This window comes from Mytilus trossulus, chromosome 12, assembly GCF_036588685.1.
Source record: "Mytilus trossulus isolate FHL-02 chromosome 12, PNRI_Mtr1.1.1.hap1, whole genome shotgun sequence".
Classification (NCBI taxonomy): Eukaryota; Metazoa; Mollusca; class Bivalvia; order Mytilida; family Mytilidae; genus Mytilus; species Mytilus trossulus.
Genome location: NC_086384.1, coordinates 29,811,355 through 29,831,908, shown reverse-complemented (window position 1 = coordinate 29,831,908; position 20,554 = coordinate 29,811,355). Strand labels below are relative to the sequence as shown.

At 33.6% G+C, this 20,554-nt stretch overlaps 2 protein-coding genes across 3 annotated transcripts; one reads left to right on the top strand and one right to left on the bottom strand.

Annotated features, from left to right (window-relative positions):
* Window positions 1-7,271: 7,271 nt before the first annotated feature.
* LOC134693772 (G-protein coupled receptor 157-like) lies at window positions 7,272-13,292 on the bottom strand. 2 transcript variants are annotated; one of them, XM_063554681.1, is made up of 4 exons: window positions 13,196-13,292; window positions 12,555-12,818; window positions 10,665-10,888; window positions 7,272-7,718 (listed from the first exon to the last, which is right to left on the bottom strand). In XM_063554681.1, the coding sequence occupies exons 1-4, from the start codon at window positions 13,275-13,277 to the stop codon at window positions 7,347-7,349; spliced, it is 942 nt and encodes a 313-aa protein (XP_063410751.1). In that variant the 5' UTR covers window positions 13,278-13,292; the 3' UTR covers window positions 7,272-7,346. The 2 variants fall into 2 exon arrangements, with proteins under 2 accessions (XP_063410751.1, XP_063410750.1); XM_063554680.1 differs by lacking the exon at window positions 13,196-13,292 and having other exon boundaries at window positions 12,555-13,187.
* A 3,965-nt stretch (window positions 13,293-17,257) lies between these two features.
* On the top strand, window positions 17,258-20,131 carry LOC134692348 (uncharacterized). The gene has a single exon (XM_063552803.1). The coding sequence runs from the start codon at window positions 17,258-17,260 to the stop codon at window positions 20,129-20,131; it is 2,874 nt and encodes a 957-aa protein (XP_063408873.1).
* The last annotated feature ends 423 nt before the right edge of the window (window positions 20,132-20,554 follow it).

Sequence of the window (20,554 nt, the reverse complement as noted above, 5' to 3'; positions counted from 1 at the left end):
TTTAAATTCAACAAATAAAGAGAGTCGGTAAGATAAATTCGTTACATAGTGTGCTAGTGACCTAATATGATATATACAGGGTTAGTAAATTCCATAATATAGGGTTCGAGCTTCGCTTTTAAAGTTTAAAAAGATTACAAATGTGCTCACGTTTTGCATGTGCTTGAACAACCATGATCTGTTGTTTGTCGGTATGAAGCAACAATTTCCGTTATTAGTAAAAACATGCATTGAACTGAAAATGTGCATTTCTACCTGTTTCGAGCCGTGTACAAATAGCAGATTGATATTTCGAGACAATGTATGGTTATTGAATATTCTATATTTATATAGTTGGTGAAGTATATTATTAACTCCAGAAACACCTGTTATGGCCAAGGAAATCAAATTATTTTTTTTATGTACCACTAAGTCGGTATTTCTGCTAATAAAATGTTATCAATAATAGCATATTTGTATGCAATTTTGGAGCTTATAATATTGCCTTAAAACGATAAATAGTTTTACAGTTAAAACTTCTGTTCACGAATGAGTATGGTATGAATCATGTTTTTTACACGAACGTTTTTATCCGAAATACAATTGAGAATGGAAATGGGGAATGTATCAAAGAGCCAACAACCTGACCATAGAAAAAACAACAGCGGAAGGTCACCAACAGGTCTTCAATGTAACGAGAAATTCCCATATATAATGTTTATTCTAAGATATACGTCATATGCTCGCACAGAGATCATGTTTCTTCTTCAACTGTGCTATTTACCACCATAGGTATTCAATGTCGTTAATCATCCCTTGGTAGATCGTATAAACGTTTCATTTTTTTGCAAACAGTATAAAGGGACGATAACAACGGGTCAAAAAAGGATAAAAAAGAATGGAAAGAACTAAACTTTGTTTGTAAAGTTCTATATGACAACAACGCTATATCATGTACATGTACTCGTACGTTGCAAGAGAGAGAACCAATATAGAAAATAAAAAAAAAGTCAGTTATCTTCTAAATTCCTAGTAAATGTAATCGTTAGGTGTCCTTCACAGATTACTAAAAACTGAGTTTAAATTCCTAATATAACTACATATGTAGATAAAACGTCAGTATTGCTGCATGGTCTTAGTCTACACTTTTGTATAAACTCAAAAAAGTTACTAGTTAAAAGATACGTGTATAGTGCACGTGGCGGTTGAAGATTAATCACTGATTCAGTACACATTATATAAGGTGTTAGTATAAGTACGTCATAAGCTCTGAGAAAACCATGACTTTGTGCAATGCAACATGTATAAATCTGCAGGATATAGGACCATGATATATTAAGTGTTTATAATTGTATGAAGTTTTAAAACAACTTTAAATAGAAAATCAATAAACATAAAAGCGATGTCGATTTCATGTTGTTTTGTAGTTTCAGAAGAGAAAAAGCTTATAAAAAATAAATATATTATACTTTTAAGTATTAGACCACAAGCAGCAAACTTCTCACTTCATAATGAATTAGCTTGGTAACGAAAATTGACAGTAACATTGAACATGGTACAAAATGTTTGTTTTATATGCATAACACGTATCAACATTTTTTTTTGTAGTTCGCCATCATTATAGATATATGGGTCCTGCTATTTAGTACAAGATCTAACTCCTTACACTACAGATCAGGGACTTTCTACAGATACAACAGATGCTATACAAAAACATGTAACACATAGGATAACAAAACAGATGTGTTATACATTTGTAAAAAATTGAAAACAACACGTTTAATAATTTCATGCGTCCGAAGCACTTCTCTTGATTTACAATGTACCTTCATCAGGAACGCTCAAAGCCAAACATTTGAAATCCGAAGATGTATAAGTACCGAACTCGTTGAAGAGCCTGAAATACCTAAAATAAATAGCCAAATTCATCTAAGTCAACTTTTATAGCTGACTATATGCGGTATGGGCTTTGCTCATTGTTGAAGGCCGTACGGTGACATATAATTGTTAATTTTTGTGTCATTTTGGTCTTTTGTGGATAGTTGTCTCATTTTCAATCATACCACATCTTCTTTTTTATATTTGCCTGATGAAGTTGAAACCTTAGTTTCTTAATAATTTCAAAATAGTAACTTTCCATGTTTGTTTTCGACAAACTTTTAAACCCTCTCCAAATGACAGTGATTGGACTTACTTAAAAATCATTAGTATAGTACTTCATTCCAAAGTATTTTACCGAATTTGCAGGCTCTAATAGGGGGGTATATACACACATACAGGTACATGTACATATTTTGCAGATAATTACCTAAGACAAAGGAAACCATCAGAGCATATTATAACTTACACTCGTGAACGAGTTTAACATATTTTAAAGCATGAACGGATATACAAAACGGAACATCGTATTCACAACTAGTTAAACAATTTTACACTACATGTACTTAAAAATTCGATAATGAGAGACCATATGAAAGGACTTCCGTTATGAGGAACTATTCGAAATATACTGAAATTATGTAATATTTACCGCTGTACATTAGGCGACATTTTTTGTCATGTATTTGCATGTAATATTTGCCGCTGCACATAAAAACGTTATTTTTTTGTCATGTATATGCATGTTATATTTGCCGCTGCACTTAAAAGAGGGACGAAAGATACCAAAGGGACAGTCAAACTCATAAATCTAGAACAAACTGACAACGCCATGGCTAAAAATGAAAAAGACAAACAGAAAAACAATAGTACACATGACACAACATAGAAAACTAAAGAATAAACAACACGAACCCCACCAAAACCTAGGGGTGATCTCAGGTGCTCCGGAAAGGTAAGCAGATCCTGCTCCACATGCGGCACCCATCGTGTTGCTTATGTGATTACAAATCCCGTAAATAGTCTAATTCGGTAGGTCAAATTCGTGAACGGGAAGGGGATTGTAGTTACGACGTGAGGAACATATCCGATATCATTTGTGAAACGGTTATTCCATAACGGTCAACCAACTCGTGATGGCGTCCGTAAAATTTACGAAGGGATGATTTCAACTTCACCATTTGGAACTCTTGGTTTAATAGCTTCCTTGTGAGCAGTAACCCTCTGTCAAGAAAATCATGATAAAAAATGCAAGCACGGGAATGTCGTATCAATTGGGAGATATATACCCCGTATGCAGGTGCTGCTGGAATGTTGCTACTTAGAAATGGAAAGGTCACAATTGGAAAGCTGAAATCATCTCTTTTGTCGTAAAGTTTTGTCTTCAACCGACCCTCATTGTCAATTTCTAGATGTAAGTCAAGATATGAAGCCGACTTAACTGTATCTGTAGTATCCTTTATCTCCAATTCGATGGAATAGATTAAACTACGTTATGTATTGTCATGTATATGCATGTAATATTTGCCGCTGCACATACACAAAAAATTGTCATGAATATGCATGAAATATTTGCCGCTGTACATTAAACCACATGTTTTGTCATGTTTATGCATATAATATTTGCCGCTGCGCATTAAACGTTGTTTTGTCAAGAATATGCATGAAATATTTGCTGCTGCACATTAAACGTCGGTTTGTGTGTCATGAATACAATATACAATACAATACAAAGTTTTTTATTGTCAATTATGACGCCCAATAATTTGAGCAGTACAATTAAGTTCAATTTCATACAACTGATTACATATTGATTACATTGATTATTTAACAATTAAACAAAGTCAAGTCTTTTTCACCCAATTTCAAATAATATCTGCAAAAAAGATGAATATATATATATATATATATATATATACATAAGTACGTCTGAGTCAGTTATATAGTTTTACAATATAATATAGATGGACAAACTACCGGTTACTAAACTGTATCTAGAATTGATTTTCTCTCTTTGAATAAAGTACACAATAATAAACTTACTTTTTTAATTATAACATTATCCTCAGATGACATTAACCATATTAATTTTGATTTATTTGGGAGGCTTTTAAAGTTTTTGTTAACCTTATTTAAGTAATCTATATATTCAGATCTTTTATTTTCTAAAACAGGACACTAAAGAAGAAAATGAATTTCATCTTCAACTTCAGTGTTACATAATTTACATGTTCTATCCTCCACTCGAAGCCCCACATATCTGCCTCTTTCAATTTCTAATTTATGTGCACTGACTCTAAACTTAGTGAGCAGTCGCCTTTCATCCTCATTTAAAATTAATAAGTATTTTTCCATATAAATATTTTCTTTAAATAATCTGTAAGTTCTTAGTTTATTTCCATGCTGTTTATTTTGTCTATCATTGTAAAGTTCAGATTTCCAAATACAAGAATATTTCTGTTTTAATTTCCGGTAAATTAGTGATTTTAAATCCATCTTTGAATTTTTAATAAGTTTAAGATCTATATCAAGATATTTCATAAGAATAGCAATACAACTATACCAACTATTTTTGTTTAAACTATTTAGTGATCTAGAGACATTCAGGGCTTCAGAGAGAAGGATATCATCAGACTTTAATATATATTTATAATATCTAAACATATTTAAAATTATCTCAAGAAATAAGGGAAATCTTCCCATTTCACCCAATACAGCTATATTTGTAGATATTTTACCTAAACCCAAAGAAAATTTACAGAATTTGACATGAATACTTTCTTGTTTCATGTCTTTGCATAGTTTAAAAAGGTTATGTTCATTTTTATTTAGTTTATTTATTACTGAAGATCCCCATATTTCACTCCCATATAACAACACAGGTTTCACAGTATGATCAAATATATGTGAAAGTGTGGTAATTTTAGGTTTATATAAGTTAAAACTTTTTTTATATTTAAATAAAGCTTTCAGTCCCCTTTTATATAAATCATCTTTAGACTCTGTAAAGCTTCCACTTGAGCTTACATAAATTCCTAAATATTTATAGCCCCTAGCCCTTTCAATAGGTATATTATTAATATTAAATATTTTTTCATCTAGTTTTCCTGTTTTATTAAGGTTTATGTACCCTTCTGTAGCCACTTTTGAACGGGTTTTTCAAACTTCAATAATATCAAAACTACAGATATAATGAATAATAGAGATAGGCCATTTTGTACATATTACAAGGGGAAACTTGATGCAAAGCATTATTTTTTACTGTTCCATTGCATTTAATAGAAAAAGAGGACTTTGTGGCAAATAAATCAAGATTTTTATAGAAAATCCACAGCCTTTATCCTTGTACTCTCATATTTGGCAATTTGATGACTGATAGATATAGGATTATTGCATGCAGTGCTAGAATTGATTTCCATAAAACAAGTTTATAAATGTAGTTATTGGTTAAAACGAATATAAATATGGCCAAAATCAAGTACACCTTTTAGGGTGCGCTTGACTTTAGTGACTCAGCACGAGGTGTTTTGGAATTTACAGGTTGCTTACATTGTAAAAAATAAGCACTAGCACATCATAGAAAATCAAGTGAGTAATTTATGTTTCAAATTTTATAACAAAAATCTCTGTATTAAAGGCTGTGGATTTTCTACAAAAATCTTGATTTATTTGCCACAAAGTCCTCCTTTTCTATCAAATGCAATGACTCAGTAAAAAATAATACTTTGCATTACGTTTCCCCTTGGAATATGTTCTAAATAGCCTATCTCTATTATTCATTATATCTGTAGTTGTTTTACAATTGAGGTTTTAAAAATTCGTAAAAAAATGGCCACAGAAGGGTACATAAACCTTAAATAATACTACTGATTTAGTTTTCTTTATATTTATTTGGAGCCCCCATTTATCACAGTAATTATATAGTTTATCAATACACCTCTGTTGACCATCAGCTGTTTCTGACATCAATATTAAGTCATCTGCATACAATAAGCAATTAAGCTGTAAGGAATTTAAAATAGCAGGTTTACATGTCTCATCAAAAGAGTCAATAATATCATTTATAAAAAATTTAAATAAAGTGGGGCTTAAATTATCCCCTTGTTTGACTCCTATGTTAGATGTAAAGTTTTCAGTCATAGAATATTTGTTGACCTTTACACAAAGTTCAGTATTATTATACATATCTTTTAGAGTGTTATAAAATAAATCACTGACTCCAATATTTCTCAGTTTATAAAAAAGTCCATCATGATTAACAGTATCAAAGGCTCTTCGTAGGTCAACAAAGCATGTAAAGAATTTTTTATTGCCTTGTTGAGTATACTTTTCTATAAGAGTTCTCAAAACTAAATGATGATCACTGGTGCGCTTGCCTTTACAGAAACCAATTTGTTCCGGTTTAATAATATTTCTACTTGCCAAAAATTTCTCTAAACGAATGTTCAAAATTTTCACAAATAACTTGCCTAAACAACTTCCAATGGTAATTCCTCTATAATTTGAAGGATCATCTTTTGAACCACTTTTAAATAAAGGAACTATATATCCTTTTGCCCAAATTTTTGGAAAATTTCCTGAGTTTAAGATAGTTACTATTAAACAATTTTTGAAAACAAGAAACTAAATATATTTGACTGGACTTTAACATTTCATTTAAAATTGAGTCAAAACCACTGGCTTTTTTTATTTTTTAGTGTACTAATCGCCTTTTCTATTTCTGCTTTTGAAATCAAATTATCAAGTTCAGTAAATATTTGTTCTCTTTCCATATCTTTTAGCTTATCTTTTAAATAATCACAGGATGCATTAGTGTCTTTTTCATTTAAATTTTTAAAATAAGAAAACCAAGCATCTGTTGACACATCAGATGTGGTATTCTCCCTAATATTTGTATCTGATAACTCATCAAGCAGTGCCCAATATTGACTTGGATTATTGTCTTTTAAATTATCTAATTTATCTATTAACAATGATTAAATCTTGTCGAAAATCCCTTATTTTTTTCTTCCTTGTTTTTCTGTAATGTTTTAATAAACTGAAAAAAGATGACCGTATTATGCATGAAGTATTTGCTGCTGCACATTTAAAGTTAATATTTATTTTGTGTATTGAAGGATCTGTTACAGATTAAAATTGTTTCTTTTCTTCTTTGTCAAAGTGTATAAATTTAAAACAGAATATAAACGACTGTAATACCTGCGAATGAGTCTAGTCTGTAGTCATGATTTATTTGTATCTATACTATTATGATAAAATTGATAATGGAAGTGGGGAATGTGTCAAAGAGACAACAACCCGACCATAGAAAAAACAACAGCAGAAGATCACCAACAGGTCTTAAATGTAGCGAGTAATTCCCGCACCCGGAGGATGTTTTTGGTTGGCAAAAGTGTGAACAATCAGTCGACCAATATAGCGTTGATTCTTTATTAAAACAAACATTTTTAAATCTAATATCACAAATGGCTTTAATTGCTTGCGAGATTTCAACAAACTGTTGTTTGTCTAGTTAATAATGGTCTTTTCTCAGAACGTTTATGATTACAAACAATTTTATCTTTTAGCAAATTACGCATTTCTTTGTCAAAAATACAGAACAATAAACAAGAACACAGCGCTTGCGCACTGTCGCCAAAACTCTGAAAGTGTAATAAAACTTTGTCCACTGAATTATAATCCTTTAAATCTTTGGCGGTGTGTCTCTTCACTGCAGCAGTTAGGTAGCGTACTGTACCAAATATTCGGAGAGAAACTTCAAATAACCAGAGAAGCAGAAATCGTATATCTTCGTGAGGTTTCGTCTCTACGTCTGATTGGACTGCTGTTTGGCTTGGCGATAATGATAAACCAATATTCATCTAAAAGAATAAAATGTATAATTTGATTGTATAGATGAATACTTATTGCTGTTGACCATTCGTTTGGTGTGTTTGAGCTTTTGATTTTGCCATTCAATTTTAGACTTTTCATTTTGAATTTTCATCGGGGTTCAGTATTTTTGTGATTTCACTTTTTGAAGGGTGTATATTCGTATTTATATAAGTCAATTCGTTGAAATATGTTGCATAAAATATGATGTGGTCAATGGTATAGGCAAAATTACAAATTGTGACGTTTTGATATGTAATTGATAGGTCAAGAGCATAGAACAATTATATTTAGAGTTATCTTTAGTTATAATCTTAAAAAGGTATAAAAATGCACATTAAAAGCTTATAACTGTGTACGCCATACTCTCAATTCGTCTACAAAAGACTCACCAGTGGCGCTCGAACCTTAAAATCTTAAAGGGCAAAAAAAATACGAAGTTGAAGAACATTTACTAGTCTAGTGTAAAACATTTTGAAAGACGAAAAATGAACGCTCATTAGTATTTCTAAATTCGCTACAAAACTGATAAATTACTTTTCTTACTCGTAATACTTTTGAACTGCGCCTGCTTTAATTCAATTTAATACAAACTAAAAAAATAAACTATTTCTTTGTCATAAAAATGGTGTAAATATTTGTCACATGAATATTTTCCCTGCATAAACGTATTCAATGGTCAAAATAACAAGGATATTTGATGGCCGGAATGCTGTACACCAAGTGTTATTGTTTAACAACAATATGTGCTATATATATAAAGAATCAATTTAAGTGTTATGATAGTCATTATGTACATATTTATATCATAATTCAATAATGAAAAATATCATCATATAAATTAAAGTGCATATCCTGGATCATGTCATTATATCATCCTTTTTAATATAATATATATATATACTAGAACACACCCATGACATCGCGGGTCCGTGATTGAATTAAAGTATATAACTATGCTCAAGCCTTACTTTAGTATTAGTTTTGTCATCTGATAAAATCATGCCTGTTATAAGATACACAGTTTTCTCTGCTTTCAAATCTTTCTGTTTGAACCCGTCGAACTGGAACTTATCAATTATTTGTCATGATAAATACTAATTATTTGGAAAACAAAAGGTCCTGGAATGGAGTATTTTTTAATGAACAGCATTGTCCTATATTAGTTATAAATTAAGTTGAATTCTTTGATTCGCTGTTTTACGTCACCCATGCCCGCTAACAAATTAAAACTGTACCTATACGCCTTATTCTTAGTCAAGATTTTTAGTATTCGTATTGTTATTTTAGAAAGTCTTACTGATTAAAATACTACAAAAGGTAACAATTTGACAGTAGTGTCAACCCTGTGATTATGACCCGTGTATATATCATATTAATCCTGCATACACTGTTTGGTGGTGCCCCTGTCAGATGCGGAACGTACAGATAAGGTAATAAGTAACAGGTGATTGTACTATTGGTATCGGTATCGGACTCGACCCGGAACTTCTTAATTATTGGCAATATTAATTACGTGGAAAACAAAAGGGCCTGGAGTGGTGTAATTTTTAAAATTATTCTACACCTTTGTACTATATAAGTTGTATATAAAGTTGAATTCTTTGATTCGTCGTTTTCACGTGATGACGGCTGACAAATTGGACCTCGTAATTTTAGTATTATAGATATGATATAAAAAATAAAATCACAAAAAATACTGAACTTAGAGGAAAATCAATTCGGAAAGTTCATAATCACATGGTAAAATCATATAACAAAACGCATCAAAAACGAATGGACAAGAAAAAAGGGAAATAAGGATACAACAAGTGTTATTTTTTCATTTTTTTGTACAATCTTAAAGTCAATGAGTGCAAGTTACTGGCGTATGCAAAAACAATTATAAAATCGATTCATTCGAAGTCATGTTTTGTACTTTTGAGACAAAGGGGGTTACCTCCCTGCAAAAAGGTATAACATAAAAAGGTCAAAGGGTTGGTGGAAACAAAGTAAAACCGACAGTTGCTACCTTGTCTACCTCTCTCGGTTTGTACTCTAGTGTAACGAGAATCATGATCCTGACTTCTTTTGAAATATATAATATAATATTAAATTCGATTGATTCGAGATTAACGCTATTTTCAGCAATAATTGTGACATTCAGAGCGGTGTTGAAAGATGCAGGAGAGAACCACCATAGACGTTCGGTAAACTAGCTGACAATCCAAGTTAATTGGGATCGGAGTCGAGCGCACCTGTACGTGCTGTTTCGAAATCACAAGCTTAGTTTTGACAGTCGTTCGACCACTCAGTCAACCAGGCCCAAAATAAAACAAAAAAAATGTGGTATGATTGCCAATAGAATAAGGATTGAACAGAGTTCAAATAACGTGGTTTTACATTTCACACATACTTCTATGGTAAAGAAAGGGTTTGATTGCACATGAGACATAATTAAGAAAAAGCAAAAAAAATGGTTGATCGCCCATGAGACATGTATATAATATGAAGCAGTTCGGATCTTTGATTAATTTCTGTCTTGCTGGAAATCATATCAAAATCACATATTAATTAAAAGTTTAATATATTAAATGAATAATGATTATCGCGTTATAAGAACGAAACTACAATGCGTTCGGAAATACCATTGGAATTGTGTTTTTTTGCGACGAGTGGTTATTGGTTTCCTTTCGATCAATTCAAAGGTGAACGGATTTAAGATTCAATTTAGCCTAGCAATGCTTAAAAGATACAAAACTAAAAACACAAAATTACTGTTATTAGAAAATCGTTCAAATCTTCCGAATTAAAAGTGTAAAACTTAGTTGAGATTAATCATTATTATATAAAAACGTTTGAAAATAAATATTCCAATGTGTCTTCAAACGCAATCTAAAATGTGATTTTTAAAATAAACTTTTAATACAGGTAATTAAATAACCAAAAATACTCACTTTTCGTCGATGTCGCCGTATTTTAATTTTACGCCATTTTATCAACAAATAAAATGCACAACAGGAGAAATACATTAGAATTTCCCATCCTTTCAGTGAAATGGTCATCCATAAAGTTCTATCGTAGTGAGGCAAGCATGCTGATATCCAGCACCAGGCACCGGAACCAACAGACAAGTCTGATCCCAACACGTTCTTGCTCACAGCCGCTGTTGTTATAGCAACTGAAAAAAATATTGACACAAATCTATAAAACATTTACACGTACTAGTAAAATTATATAGACAACTAATGTCAACAGCATTAACACACTTAGAAGCCAAGAGGGGAAGAACTAAAAGAGAACACAGTTTACGTCTACAGTAACTACATGTAACTAAACATACGAGTTTCCAGTCAAATCATTCGTTGACCTATAATGTTTTGTTCCTTTACAAACTGTGACTTGGATTGAGGGTTCTCTCATTGACACTCATACCACATCTTCGTACATCTAGTATATGGTAATTTTATTTACAGGGCTGAAGGCAGAAACGCCCGTCCCATTATATTTTCACATCCGATATAAACATCCTGAATCAAATGTACTAATTGTTATTTTGATGGAGAGTTGTGTCAATAATGCCAATGAGACAACTCTCCATCCATAAACAATTAAAAAAGTAAACCATTATAGGTTAATGTACGTCTTTCAACACGGAGCCTTGGCTCACACCGAACAACAAGCTATAAAGGGCCCCAAAATTACTAGTGTAAAACCATTCAAACGGGAAAACCAACGGTCTTATCTATATAAAAAAAACACTTATAAATTACATAGACAAACGACAACTACTCTACATCAGATTACTGACTTCGGACAGGTGGAAATATTTACAGCGGAATTAAACGTTTTAATGGTACAAAACCTTCTCCCTTTTTCTGAAACAATAGCATAACATCACAACATAGAAAAACACACGATAAAATATCAATTGGCAGATAACAAAAAAGCATTATAAACAGTATCAACGGGTCGAATGAACAAGAAAATACGATTTGATAATACTCGCAGTTACTGACAGTTAGTTATAAGCCAAAAACAATTAATAATAAAACATTCATACATCAGAGACTAAAATCAACTAAAAACACATCCCAGGGATTTAGTTTTTTAACGTTATGAACAGTCAGAGAAGACATAACTTGTGCAATGCCAAAAATAAATGTATAGACAGGTAGTAGGATAGTGAGGACCGACTTCTATAGAGATAAAAATTAAGATATGTATATAAAAGGAATCACCCAGCTATATTGCAACACAATTAAATGACACCACAATAGTTTTATTGTAAGCCCCTTGGAAACAGAACTCGTACGTACAAATCAAATGTTAAGCTTTGAAGAATTCAAAGCAAGGAAAGATACCCAAGTGATATTCAAACTAATAAGAGGAAAACAAAAATGACAATGTCATGACAAAAAATGGAAAACAACCAATAGTATATATAAACAGAACACAAAAAAGAATAAGCAAGACTGAGCAACACGAACTTCAACAAAAGGTACATGAAGAGGGATTGATAGCATGTGCTCCAAAAGTGTTAACATACATCTATCCTACTCCCGGTGACATTTCTTAGTCCGTTGGTCATATTCGAGGTATAAGTCGAGATCATGGGTACGACAATTTGGACAATTCTGTCAGAAATTCCAAAACGACCAACCTACACTTGGTGATATCCGTATAAAATGTAAACTAATTTCCTTTGGAAACTTAGAAAATATGAATACATTTTGTTCCGATTTCTTTCAAACAATTAAAAAATAGAATCTCAAAACATAATGACTTAATTGACTGTTAAGTCTGTGAAATTAACATTACCTTAAATAAAAGTCATGTGTACTTACATGGAATTCCCCAGTTAATAACATGATACAAAATTGTCTTCTTGATACTGCTGGGAGAATTTTCCTCGTATGTCCAAAACAAATGAAAGGCTATAATAGTTGTCCAGAAAAACGAGCTCATACCAAACAGTGTTGTCATATAACTTTGTGCAATACAGCCTAATTCTTCATGCCGATGGCAGGCAGCCACTTTTTCATCAGTAGAATCCTCAGAATTTAGAAAATTCGCTACTCCATATAAAAGTCCTAAAGCATTAAACATATCTGCAATTGTAAGAAATATTAAGAATTGTCGAACTTCGTTCGTTGGTTTCCCACTTTTATGTCTTAGATAATGAGCAAAAAATAACACAAACGCTCCTACTATTGACAACGAGGCTCCTGCAAGAGTCAAAACAATATCTAACATGTTAATTTTGTCAATTAAATCTCCTGGATCTGTTTTATTTCCCATCTTGTACATGCTGTATTTACTTTAAGAATAGGACGAATATGCTTCTTATCTCCTAGGTTATGAATTATCAGACTGTACATGTAAAGCACGTGGTTTTGTTTACACTTATTTCAAATGATAACTTACCTAGTATATCACATTTTTAGAAAGAACAAGTTTTTTCCGGTTAATGCAATATCTTACTCACAAAATTTATCAGTAAATCGTATCGGAAATGTCGGATGTGGTACATACAACTGTACATGTACATGTATGTGAACGACAAACATACATGTACAAATGTATAAACTGCATGTTTATTACATGTAATTATGCGTTCTATGATTATATATTATAAATATCTTAAATGTTAAGCGACTCCGACTGTTTTTTTTCTTTATAATTCATGGTTTTAAGGAAGTTGGGAATATACAAAAATAAATAAATTGCCAATGACAATGTTTGTTTACAAATATCCCGTGATCCAAAATAAACCGAAGGTCATATTTATATTTATCATACTATATGTACGTCATACATTTAAGTTCAAATAACAGAAAAGGATAATCCCAAATTATTTATAGAAATGACAGGTTGCATTAACTATAGATCGTTGACCATACAGAGGGAGCATCCATGGATTCTATCTGCTGACTATGCGATATGGGTTTTGCTCATAGTTGAAAATCCATGTACAGCTGATTACCTATTTTACTGGGCTGCTATGCATAAAATTATTAAAACTAAGATTTGTTCCGAATGGATGGATTTTCTACTTGTCTTTGTACGATTAATTAGTTAATTTGGGTATTACGATTGGACATTTTAATTTAGGTTGTTTTATTGCATATCAACCCTGGTGAATAGTTATGTCATCGAAAATAATACCTACTTTACTTATATAGGAATCCTATCAAAGTGAAAAGAGTTCTCCCTTTAAATGGTGTATTTCTATCAGGACAAATATATGAGGATTTTATATGATTGCCAATTCAATACATCACTCTACCAGAGACCAAATGATATACAGCCTTCAACAATGAACAAAAAAAATCTAATTTCACTAATTGATCTATAAGATGCCCAAAATATGCAACTATTTAACAAATTAAACAAAAACATTTTTACGACCTGATTTACTTACAAAACAATAAACGAAAAACACATTTTTTTCCGCAAACAAGGACAACCACTGATCTAATTACATGTCCTTAACTTGGAACATACATGTATACACATAGATCTAGAGTGTGACGGTGTTGAGCATGTTTTCTGGCAAATCTACAATTAACATGAAACAATGATGTAACAGTACACAACATCTGAGAGCTTTGGTGTAGTGGTTAGTGCATCGGACTACTAACACAAAGGTTCCTGGTTCCTGGTTCGATTCCCGTTTGGAATGAAAATTTCAGGAACTCAATTCTCGGCTCTCCCTTGACACCATTTGCGAGTATGGTCTTGAGGAAACGATAATAGTCCATCGGACGGGGACGATAAATGGCTCACCCGTGTGAGCCATATCTCTTGCACGTTAAAGACACCCTTGTAGATTTCGAAAAAGAGTAGGCAGCACTCGTACCCGCAAAGTGGAAAGGGATTAATATAAGTTGCAAAACTTGTTTCCCAATCCACTGTGAATAATTATGTTTAAAAAAAAAACTAAAAAAAACCCTGAGGAACATACCATACATGTACAAATCAGAAGTTAAGGTCTTTTATATAGATGAGACCGTTGGTTTTCCCGTTTAAGTGGTTTTACACAAGTAATTTTGGGGCCCTTTATAGATTGCTGTTCGGTGTGAGCCAAGGCTCTGTGTTGAAGACCGTACCTTGACCTATAATGATTTACTTGGATGGAGAATTGTCTCATTGGCACTCATACCACATCTTCCTATATCTATTTAGTTAAACTTATATAATCGGTAAAAAGCCCCCTCTAAAAAAAAACCAGAAAAAAGCACGACATTAAGGACAGATCTGAGAATATTCTCAGTATGAAAGCAAGCTCAAATCCAATATAAAGAGCCAATATGAATTATTCAGGACTGTGTTCATAAGACGTTCGCGGTACCGCTATGTATGTATTGTAACGTCATGCTACTTATGACGTTGAGATTTATGTGAAAATGGAGTTTAGAATCAATACAAGTAAAACCAACTAGTATTTCTTATTTGTGCCTAAAAAGTCTGATTATACCACTCTAAGATATTGGTGCCGTAGGACCAAGATGAGTTCCAAACTACGTTCTATACGTGCAGGACACAGAAGCGTTATTTCCCGACTTTTGAAGAAATTTGAGGACATCCGAGACGACGGAGACGAGCCCGTGAACACTGAAGAGTTAACTAAAATTGTGAACAATCTGTTGAAGAAACAAGAGACACTACAAAAACTTAATGAGGACATTCTAGAAAATCTTGATGAAGGAGAAGTAGAAGCCGAGATCGTCGATTCAGATGAGTATGCTTACACATTAGATGGAAAAATAACGCAAATACAAAAGCTCATTCTTGTCAATACATCTACACTCAGTACAAATGCAAAAGATTTTGTCAGTTATAGCGACCCTTCACATTCCGCCTCTGCTCAACCCGCCTCTGCTCAGCCCGCTCATGCGCAACCCGCTCATGATCAACCAAGTTATGCTCAACCTGCTCATGATCAACAAAGTTATGCTCAACCCGAGATATACAATAAACAGAATACATGTAATTCAAACTTCCGTGTACCGGAAACTCAGTTTTCACGTAGTAACACTAGATTAAATGAGTACAACAAGTTGCCCAAATTGAATCTTCCTACCTTTGATGGTAATATTATGCAGTGGCAGTCATTTTGGGATTCATACGAGATATCCGTTCACGAAAACACTACTCTTGGAAATGTTCAGTAATTTAATAATTTGAAGTCACTACTCCATGATGAAGCATTGAAAACCGTCACAGGGTTTGCGCTTACACATGCAAATTATGAGAAAGCTATTTCTTTACTGCAAGAAAGATATGGACAATCGCATGTAATAAGACAGAAGTATATGCAAGCACTAGTTGATATACCAGCCCCTAAATACACGATATCGAGCATGAAAAACTTCTACGATGAAATTGAGATACACATTAGAGGATTGGAGTCATTAGGTAAAAGTGAAGACACATATGGAGCGTTTTTAGTGCCCATTATTATGAACAAACTACCCGGTGAAATCCGCAGAAATCTTGCCAGACAATATAGATCTACAGATTTACAACTGAATGAATTACGCCGTGGAATTTTCGATGAACTTTATATTATGGATGCAGGCAAAACTTCAGAACAGTTAGAACACCCTACAGCTACCGCCGCCTTTCTGACAAATACAAATTATAGTAATCGAAATAGAGGTAACAAGAATACAAACGCAACTAACACTAAACCCAAGCCACTCTGTGCGTACTGTAAGGAGCCACACTCGTCTGTTAATTGCACTAAAGTATCTGATTACAATGGCCGGATGTCAATCGTGAAAAAAGATCGTTTATGCTTTAACTGTCTAGGACACCATAGCTTGTCCGCATGTAAATCTACAAAAACTTGCAACAAGTGTCACAAACGTCATCACACCAGCATTTGCAAAGACAATGTTAAAACAAATGAAGACAACAAACCAACAGGGGATATAACCGTAGGCACAATTCAACACAACGCGGAGGAACCAGACACTGTTTTACACTCGCAATCGACAGATCATGTACTTTTAAAGACAGCAATTAACCCAGTAAGTGCAGGACATGAAATACTTGATGCAAAAATATTGTTTGACGAAGGCGCACAGCGCTCATTTATCACAGAGGAATTAGCCGAAAATTTGAAACTCAAACCTACTGGAACTGAAAGCGTTAACCTATCCGGATTTGGAGACAATGCAAATAGTACTAAAGTTCGCCATTTGAGAACAGGATTGGTATATCTCATAACTACAGAGGGTAAACTGCCGATTCGAGTCTTGATCGTTCCAGAGATCGCAGCACCGATGAGAACCTATGTACGCCAAGCAGCAAAACTTACAGTACATATTTGTCAGGAATCAAATTAGCTCACCCAGTAACAGCAGATGAAAACTTTGAAATTTCTATTCTAATTGGAGCTGATTACTTCTGGTCAATTGTTCAGAATGATATTATCCGAGGCGAAGGACCGACAGCTGTTCAATCAAAAATCGGATACCTGTTGTCTGGAACGCTACATTCACACAACTCTGACACAGATGGATACAAGAGAGCTTCAATGATGAACGTGATGATCGCAACAAAAACCGATGAGTACGACTTGGAGAAATTTTGGAAAATAGAGTCACTGGCTTCCGAGAAAATTGACACTACAAATTTAGAAGAACAGATGGATATTCAAAAGACTTATGAAGAGAAACAAATTCGTTACCATGACAACAGATATTTTGTAACGTTACCATGGAAAGAGGATCACCCAACGTTACCGACAAATAAAGCCATTGCACAACGAAGGACGGAAAGTGTAGTAAGAAGACTTAGCAAAGAACCCAAACTACTGGAAAAATATGGAGAAATAATGGCTGAGCAGGAGAAAAGGGGCTTCATAGAGAAAGTGAATACTTCTAATGAGGCCGATGAAAAGAGCAAAATACACTATATTCCGCATCATGCTGTGAGAAAAGATTCAACAACAACACCAATCAGGGTCGTATTCGACTGCAGTTGTAAAGCAACACCAGAATCGTCTAGTCTTAATGATTGTTTGATGACTACTCCACCCAATTTAAATGACTTAGTCGGCATTCTTTTAAGATTTCGTTTACACCAATTTGCCGTTACTACTGATATAGATAAGGCGTTCTTGAACGTTGGATTAGAGACACAGGATAGAGATGTCACACGTTTCTTTTGGTTCGATACACCAACAGACCCATCAACTCCACTATCAACTTACCGATTTAAGTCTGTATTATTTGGAGCCACTTCATCGCCATTCATACTGAATTCCGTTCTACAAAAACACTTGAGAGAGAACCGTTGTGAATATACTGACACTTTAAAGAACGATTTGTATGTTGATAATATACTGTCGAGTTTTCCTACAGAGAGTGCATTACTGAAATATTTTGATACATCAAGAGACTTATTCATTAGAGCAGGATTTAACTTGCGCTCATGGGCTTCAAATTCTCAACTTTTGCGAGACCGCGCAAATTCACACAGCGTATTAGACAAAGACGAACTCATACAAGTGCTTGGATTGAGATGGAACACTTGTAACGACACACTTACTTTCGCCAAACCGGAATACACCGATATTGAAGATACACGTATGACAAAACGAGAGATTTTAAGACAATCGTCTAAAATCTATGATCCACTCGGACTTATTGGTCCAGTTACTGTGCGTAGTAAGATGCTTATGCAGACTTTGTGGGAGAAAGGATTACATTGGGATGAACCTCTTACATCTGAAATTACAACAGAATGGAAGTGTGTACTAAAAGATATAAATAAATGTTCACATTTGGAAATTAATAGACCGTATTTCAAAGAACAATCAGACAATGTAGAATTACATGTGTTTACGGATGCAAGCTTGAAAGCCTATGGAGCATGCGCATATTTAGTCAGTGGAAAAGAAACCGTACTTATCATGTCAAAGAATCGAGTGACACCACTGAAACAGTTAACAATTCCGAAGTTAGAACTCAGTGCAGCTTTGATAGGCGCAAGACTCGTCAAGCATTTGAAATCACACTTGGATGTTACAAGCGTCACATTATGGAGTGACAGTCAGATAACTTTAAGTTGGCTTACTACTGAGAAACAATTACCCGTTTTCGTTAGTAATCGAGTGAAGGAAATTAACGAAATTACGCAAGAATTCACATGGAAGTACTGTCCGACAGATTCAAATCCGGCAGATATGCTATCGAGAGGAGTTACTGCAATCAAATTCTTAGAATTGGATCTTTGGATGAAAGGACCCGAATGGCTCACTGACAAATCAAAGTGGCCACAGTGGAAGAATAAAGAATCACACATTCTTAGCACTACCATTGAGCAAGGACAATCAACTAGTGAACCGCAACAGAAAATCAGATCTTATGAAGGAATAAGTAAAATTATGGATATACAACGCTACAGCTTATACCAAAAACTTTTGCGTATAACTGCATACATGTACCGATTCATAAACAACTGTAGAAATAATGACAAACTAACAGGAAATCTTAGTGTCAATGAAATTCAGACTGCTTCGACTTCATGGATTCGAGATTCGCAACTGCGTAAATACCCGGATGTTATTGAGAGTTTAAACAACAATTCAGAGAAAAATGCGCTAGTGAAGCAACTTAGATTGTACATGGATAAAATGAACATTATCCGTTGTGGCGGGAGAATTAACAATGCACCTATTGATGAATCAGCTAAATTTCCAGTACTAATACCGAACAAAGACAGATTTTGTAAATTAATTGTGATGGATGCACACGCAAAGAATGTTCACTCTGGATTAGAAAGTACAGTGACATTTATTCGCCAGTCTTACTGGATTCCGTCGATTCGACAATGTGTTAAATCAATACTCCGTACTTGCGTTACTTGCCGTAAAATTACAGGAAGACCCTATCATACACCCGACCCACCACCACTGCCGTCCGACAGACTTAATGATTCACCACCGTTTACCGTAACCGGTGTCGACTTCACAGGAGCATTGCATGTTAGAACAAAAAGCAACAGTACTAGTAAAGCATATATTTGTCTATTCACCTGCGCTAACACTAGAGCTGTGCATTTGGAAATCGTCGAAGACCTTACAGAACAAACATTCATTCTAGCGTTTAGGAGATTCACCAGCCGCAAATCGTTACCAAAAATCATGATGTCTGACAATTGTACAACATATACCGCAGCAGCGAAGGAAATTGAAATGCTTACAAAATCTACTTCTATTCAGGAACAACTCAACATATATGGAACTCAGTGGAAATTTATTCCGAAACGTGCCCCATGGTATGGTGGTTGGTGGGAACGATTGATCGGCTTGACCAAGAATTGCATAAAGAAAGTGTTAGGACGAGCACTAGTTACTTTTAGAGTGCTAGAGACAATTGTGATCGAGATAGAGGCTATATTAAGGTAGATTGATGGTATACCGCCATCTTGGATTGTACAATCACAGTACAAAATCGGTCTAGTTATTTGCCTAAATCTGCAAATTAAGAAACATAATTGCAATTCAATAGCTAGACTGTTTTTTCTATTTGAAGAAAACTTATTAATTAATAGTATTATACAAAATATTTTAACAAATATCATTTTTTCTGGTTTTCAAATCACTTTTTTCAAATGAGCCATTTAAGGGGAGATAACTCTTTTAGTACAAAATTTATACTGGTCTAATAGGGATTTTTTTAATTTTCACTGGTAGCAAGAAAACAAGTTCGGTGACACCATGTTTTCTTTTTATTTTCTTAAAACATATTATGAAACCTTTCTTCTAGCAATTTATTTCAAAATTCTATCTCATAGAATTTTTTTTATGCACAATAATGTGTTTTTTCAT